At 38.3% G+C, this 7,089-nt stretch overlaps 1 protein-coding gene across 1 annotated transcript; it reads left to right on the top strand.

Moving 5' to 3' along the window:
- Nucleotides 1–1,772: 1,772 nt before the first annotated feature.
- On the top strand, nt 1,773–7,036 carry coch (coagulation factor C homolog, cochlin (Limulus polyphemus)). Its single transcript, XM_026286308.1, has 12 exons — nt 1,773–1,877; nt 2,273–2,321; nt 2,430–2,474; nt 2,778–2,934; nt 3,026–3,159; nt 3,602–3,670; nt 3,782–3,841; nt 3,936–4,083; nt 4,174–4,277; nt 4,871–5,097; nt 5,184–5,697; nt 5,999–7,036. Exons 2-12 carry the CDS (start codon nt 2,288–2,290, stop codon nt 6,169–6,171), a joined length of 1,665 nt encoding a protein of 554 aa, XP_026142093.1. The 5' UTR covers nt 1,773–1,877; nt 2,273–2,287; the 3' UTR covers nt 6,172–7,036.
- The last annotated feature ends 53 nt before the right edge of the window (nt 7,037–7,089 follow it).

The raw sequence follows: 7,089 nt of genomic DNA, 5'->3' as shown, positions 1-7,089 counted from the left end.
TGGAGCATGGCATAAAAAGAATATTTCTCCAAAAGCTAGAAACCTCTTATATTAATCGTGAAATATTGTATTTTCCAACATAGAGAATGAAATACATTTTTTTATTATTATTGTTTTTTATTTTTGGGAAAATAAATTTCTCTTTTAAGCGGACAAATCTGGGCTCGAGACTACGCAGCATTAGCCAAGGCTAATATTTGTGAAGGTGAAGACAGTCGCCTAAATGAGCCATCCATCGAAGTATTAGACGGTTACTACTATTCATAAGGAGTGGAGCGGTAGTCTCTGCATTCTTGGACGAAAGACGGATCTCCCATGAAGTCTCACATGGTGTGAAACGTGACAGCGCGATGCTGGCCTGGGAAGAAACGTGTGTGTCACTTCGCCTTAATTCAGGCTTTTTCATCTGACTGCACAAAGCCAGAAGAGTCAAGCCAACTTTTCCATATGACCATCAGCTGCCCCAGTGGGAACGAACTCTGTGTAATACCAAATCACAGGAAATCATCACCTGCTTAACCTATTATAACAAAACCCATGCTATTACGTTAAAGGAACACTCTGGGCTAATTCAACAAGAAAAATCAAACAAAACATTTAAATGCGTTTAGGTAAGAAGGTACAACTATCATTTAGACATCATTATTAAATACAATGGTTAGCAGTTTATAAGGACTAATATGGATTAATCAGTTTAATTAACCTTTCCTAAATGAAAGAAAAAACCTGATTGTGGCTTCATGTGACTTCTATCCACAATCTAAAATACCAGTTCTTGTTCCAGTTTGGCACAACATCAACAAGCTTCTTAAACTGCTGGAATTGACTTATTATTGGTTTACCTAAGCTGCCCAAGCCTTACTTGATATGGAAGTTCACACTCTGGTTGGGAGACTGGATGTTTCCACCATGACCTTCACAAGAATGTCCTTGTGGAAGGCCGCTTTAGCCGACATATTGTAGACTTTAAACGCTGTGAAATATTTAATTGAGACACTGGGCCAGTTCCCAGTTTTTACAATGAGCAGTTGTTCAAAGAGGCTCATAACAGATGGATTGAGTGTCATTCCATGAGAGGTTTTTAATTTGTCGCACACCACGCACCCTTACAAACTTCCACAGGACTTAATCAGTTGTGAGATGCCACTGTAAACACAAACCTCTCATATTCCTGTTTGTTGCCAGGATTAAACCTTGGATCTGATGTAGGATGATTGCATAAAAGTTACCAAGAGAAGACAGAGACCTCTTTGAAAGCAGGACAGTCTCATGATAATGAACCCAGGTGTCCCTTCACATGCTAAGAACTGTTTGTAGTGTATACTGAAGATAAATACACTTCATGGATGATTTACAGTTTTTGCAGCATAAGCCTCGTTCAAGAATTGTCTTTTGAAAGTCATTTAGGATTAAAAAGCTCTTGCCAAATGACTGACGCATTAGCTGTTATTCTGTTTCTCAAGGTAAAGTTTTCAACCCCCAGTTTCAGGGCCTAGTCATGACGTGCGCATGGTGGCATTCATTTGTTGTTTATTCTCCTCTTGGTTGTTTTTGGTTTCTTTACTTGCCATCATTGACTAAATGAGGCTACACAGTGTTAAATCATAGCTATTATATATGTACAAACTTTAGCAGACCTATCTAAAAGGCTAAAAAGCTGCAGGATTTGAAACAATTTCCTTTTCAGGTGGTTTGGATGTAAGGCCCGCCTCTTGTGATGTCAGCAGAGAATCATTGGGGGTTTTGGGGACATTATTTAAAGGACTAGCTCTTTCCTCAATATTCAGACACCTCCGGAATATCATCCATAACGGAATTACCTTATTTTTCTCTATAAAGCTTTTAAGGCTGAGGAAACGTCATCCTACACAATATCTGTAAGTTGGATTTAATCTTCATAGGTTGATGATTTTTGGCTGTTTGGTGCTTTTTAATAGAGCTAATTTTATATATCCAGATATGCTTTTTTTCTCTTTTTCTCTCTCTCTCTTTGTCCCTCATTCGCGAGTGGATTAACTGAAGTATGCGGTTCCAAAGGAGCTGTTTGTGATGGATGTGTCTGGGGAGATTACATTTTTCCTGTATCATATCTGATTTCACATCTGTGTGCAAAATAAATATTTCAACACCCAGATAAAAGAGAAAATGAAGATAAATGTCAAAGCCTTAGATTATTATTATTTTTTTAAGAAAAAAAAAAAGCTTTATAAAAATGATTGAAAAATGGGGTTTATTCATTGTTGCCTGGTTTATTGTTCTTTTGTCTCTGCAGATATCTTCATTAACCATGTCGATGTGGTTTGCTGTACTTCATGTATTAGGTAGGAAATTAGTTTGTCCAAGTGATTGTTACCAATCATTTCATGTGTGTTATTCTGAATTATGATGCATGGATTTCATTGCATTATTAAGAATTTTTCCGCCCTCAGGTATTCTGTCTTTGACATGTTGCACATTTGGATCTGATTTAAATGGTCAGTGAATTCCATTTTTAATTATCTTATTTCATAGTAAATAAAAAAGAAAATATTAAACTTTTTTTCTTTTTCTTTTTCTTTTTTAACTAAGGTCACTTTATTTACTTTATGTAACACATTACAAACACTTTTTAATTGTTTTAATTTAGTTTATTTTGTATTAACAAATTAACAGAAAAGACGCCATATGTGGAAAAATAGTTTTCAAATATTTCACTTTTTTTTTGTTGTTGTAACTAAGTGTAATTAACACATACATCATCATTATATGAGTAATATCTTACATTGTACATTTCTTAGTTCCGACACCGATTAGCTGTGGGACGCGTGCGGTGGATCTACCAGACACACGTCAGATAGTGCTCTGCCCAGCAAACTGCACTCTCTGGAGTCTGTCAGTGTTTGGTTCAGGAGTATATGCCTCTATTTCCAGCATATGTGGAGCAGCAATACACAGGTACAATCAGAGAAATAATGATAAAGCTACTGACCTGCTAGAATTATGTAAGAACCTCAGAAAGCAAGGAACATTTTTGCCTGTCATCCAGAGGAATCATAGGTCTCTCTGGTGGACCTGTGGAGGTTCACGGGCTGCAAGGGAGGACAAACTACCTCAGCTCTTACGCTCATGGCGTCCAGTCTCAGTCCCTGTCCCAATGGAGCTCATCTTTCACTGTGGCCAGTGAGTGGAGACAATCACGATCTGCGTCATTTCAAGTGCTAGTGTCTGTTTTGATTTAGACTTTGTAGATTTGTTTACAGATGTAAAGTTTTATAGACAAAAGTGTTTACTCACTTGCTTGGCACAGTCAAAAATAAAATTATAGTTTTATATTATGATTTCAATATGATTATATTAATATTGAATTTTAACAATAATATTCGAATTAGTGTAATCATAACACCTTGTTCTCGATGAACTTAAACACTTACTCAACATAATGGTGCTGTTTAAAAAAAGATGTGCTACTGATCTCAACAACTATGTCATAATGTTAGGAAAAGTGTGGCCAGTTGGTCTGCGAAAATAATATAGTGTATAAAATGATAGAGAATATAAAAGCGAATTAAAGTTGTTTATCATCACAGATTTATCAGGTTACTTTTTTTTTTCTTTTTCTCAGGAACAATTAGCTTGCCTTTGGAAGTGTCCAGTCAAACCAGCAGTTCTGCCAATGTTGCATCTGGAGCAGGTAACAAGTGTTTGGATAACTGGAACTGAAAGTTGCTTTGCATAAAAGCATCTACTCAATGTTTAAATGTAAATGTAGTCTACACTGAGTATCCCTGCTTCTCCCTTGCAGCCAAGAAACCGGTAAAAAAAACAGTGAAGAAACCTCCTCCTCCAACAACAGCAAACAGGGGTCTGTGTGGCCTGATTTTCTAATCCAAATTAAATTGTTAGTCAAAGCAGAATGATGATCATGACAAGAAAGAGCTGTGTAAATGTTGTTCCAGATTGCCCAGTCGATATGGCTTTGCTGCTGGACGGCAGTTACAACATTGGACAGCGGCGGTATAATCTGCAGAAGAACTTTGTCAGTAAGCTTGTAGCCATGCTGAAGGTTGGAACGCCGGGTCCTCATGTAGGAGTGGTGCAGACCAGGTGATCTGGACAATCCTAGTTGTCTGTCACATGGCTGTTTAGCCATTTTTTCCTTTGTCAGTGAGTGTAACGTCATGTTTTTCTTTCTAGTGAGACACCTCGAACTGAATTCTACTTGTCAAACTATACAACAACCAAAGATCTGACTTTTGCCATCAAAGAGATGCCATACATTGGGGGCAAAACCAATACAGGTCTACAACCTCACCTTCTATTTACATTTCAAATGAATTATTGGATGAAATGGATCTAGAGCATGTCAATTAAATCATGCAAAAAAAATTTTGAAAAAAAAAAAAAAAGTACAAACAAATAAAAGACTAAAAGAAAAAAATAATTGCCATTTACAGTAAGGCATTTATAATGGGAATCAATAGGTCTCGAAATATGTTAAGACAGCTTTGACAGGACAAGACAGTCCATTTAAAGATGAAAATTCTGTCATTTTCTTAACTTCAAGTTGTACCTAACCAGTATGGATTTCCTTCTTGTGTTAAACATAAATGAAAACATTTTGAAGACTGTGGGTAACCAAACAGTTGTGCTTTGAAACCTTTAAAATGCCTTGCCCCATAGACTTCTATTGTAAATCAATTTTTTAAAACTTGTTTTTACAGTCAGTATGCTTTTGTTTGATAATTGACAGCGTGTCATAGTTAGTGTCAATATAGAGTTTCTTGTATTAAACTCATTCCTAATAACTCTGACACAGATTGATTTATTATTGAAGATTCTTTGGCTTCAGTAAGCAGAACTGGGCAGGCTTAAGTTATTGCATTTTGCACAGGCAAGGCCATACTACACACTGTGAGGAACTTCTTCAATCCGGATTTTGGTGTTCGGAGAGGTTACCCACGGGTCATTGTGGTGTTTGTCGATGGGTGGCCTTCTGATAATGTGGAGGAGGCAGCAATTTTAGCCAGAGAGTCCGGTATTAACATCTTCTTTGTGTCTGTCGCCAAACCTGCTCCTGAGGAGATGAGCCTGGTGAGCGAGCAAGACTTCATGAGAAAGGTAAGATGTTTCACATATGAATTCATGGAGAAAAAAACAAAAACAAATATTTTTGGTAACATCAGAGTTTTTCTGAAATCTGACAGGCGGTGTGCAAGGACAACGAGTTCTTCACCTTCACCATGCCCAGCTGGTTCAGCACAAATAAGTTTGTGAAGCCACTAGCTCATAAACTTTGCTCCATCGATCAGATGCTCTGCAGCAAGACATGCTATAACTCAGTGAACCTGGGCTTCCTGATTGACGGCTCCAGCAGCGTAGGTGATGGGAACTTTCGGCTCGTTCTGGACCTTCTTCTCTCTGTCGCGCGCAACTTTGACATCTCTGACATCGGCTCTCGCATCGGTGCCATTCAGTTCACCTACGACCAAAGGATGGAGTTCAACTTCAATGACCACACCACAAAAGATAGTGCTCTGAGCGCCCTGGAGAACATCCCGTACATGAGCGGAGGAACGGCCACAGGAGACGCCATCAACTTTGCAGTGCGGAGTCTCTTTAAACCGCGCACAGGCTCCAACAAGAATTTCCTCATCATCATCACTGATGGACAGTCTTACGATGATGTGAGAGTGCCAGCTATGGCTGCCCAGAGAGAGGGTACGCTTTTTACATTGACATTTCATTAAGAACATAGGTTTGCAGGCCCCTGAGGGTCCAGGGGGTTAGTAGAGAAGATCATGTTCTTATTTAAAGTTATAATTAAGTGTAACCAACAAAATTAAGTCTTATTTTTATAGTGATGGTCTCTGAGGTGGTAAGGGTGCAGGTGGGGGTATCTGGGTCTGAAGTTCTAGAACATTTAAGACCTCTACCTCTAATGCACAAAATATCAATAGTGCACTTACAAAGTAAACAAGTGTGATGAAATCTTGATCACGTTGTTCTTGTTTCTTCACAGGGATCACTGTGTTTACAGTGGGCGTAGCTTGGGCTCCGATGGAAGATCTGAAGGCGATGGCGTCCGAGCCCAAGGAAAGTCATGTGTTTTTCACTCGCGAGTTCACCGGCCTGGCGCAGTTCCAGCAGCCCATCGTACGGGGCATCTGCAGGGACTTTACAGAGTTCAATTAGACAGTGCAACTGCTTGAGAGCAACAATAGAAAGTAAGAATGCAGGAAAGGAAGAAAAAAAAAAAAAAAAGAAAGAAAAAAGGGGGGCAATCCTGAAAGAGAAGTCACTTTTGTCTTTTGCAGAAAAAGGGATTTGAATGGTTTTGTTATAAAGGTATTGGTACGTTTGATCCAAAGGATTTTACAGCTTAATTGAGAATGTATCACACAGTATTGTATGTCAACCTCTCTATAACATGGAGAATGTATTTGTTGGTGATTTATAGTCTTTCTCTTTATGTTCCTGGTGAAAAACATTCACTCATGCTTCTGGCACGTCTTTTTTTCCTGTGGAGGGGTCACTGTAACAAAAGGCTCTTTTATATTCATTTCGGGACTTGAAGATTTAATTCCAGTTATGCAAGGTTGTGCACAAGATAGTACGCAAAAGCAGTCACGATGAGGACTGTCAGTGAAACAGCGCCCTCATATGCATTCTGGTGGCAGTACACAAATACACAGCTTTCAGTCAAACATTCATAAATAGTTCTGGGTTATATAATAAAATATAGGCCTTCCCAGGAGTAGCAAACAATATACATGCACTGTAGTACATTCACAACATCACAATCAATCACGAATGTCTGGGTGTGCGATGACAAAAAAAAAAAAAAGGTTAACGTTTTGATTATATATCATGTTTTCCTTTTCTTAAATTATACTTTCATGTATTTATCGAACCTATTTTCTGTGTACCTTTCTATATGCATGCTTTACTGTCTCACGTAATGAAAACAGAGGGGAGGAGGGGTGTCAAACTGCTTGTACATTTGTTTATAATTTATTACTTTCTTCTCAATAAAGGACAAGGTGTTTGTACAACTTGACCAGCTGAACATTGTCCTCATCTGAACAAGGCTGAGCATCATCAGAAACGTGA

Source organism: Carassius auratus, chromosome 17 (assembly GCF_003368295.1).
Source record: "Carassius auratus strain Wakin chromosome 17, ASM336829v1, whole genome shotgun sequence".
NCBI classification, from domain to species: Eukaryota; Metazoa; Chordata; class Actinopteri; order Cypriniformes; family Cyprinidae; genus Carassius; species Carassius auratus.
Note: the sequence above shows the minus strand (reverse complement) of the source record. Positions and strands in the feature narration are given on the sequence as shown.

Bases quoted from the DNA above. Each gene is read 5' to 3' on its own strand.
- coch (XM_026286308.1), top strand. From the start codon at position 2,288: ATGTCGATGTGGTTTGCTGTACTTCATGTATTAG. The intron at 3,160-3,601 runs GTGAGTGGAGAC...TCTTTTTCTCAG, and splicing joins CTCATCTTTCACTGTGGCCA to GAACAATTAGCTTGCCTTTG. The intron at 4,084-4,173 runs GTGATCTGGACA...TTTTCTTTCTAG, and splicing joins GTAGGAGTGGTGCAGACCAG to TGAGACACCTCGAACTGAAT.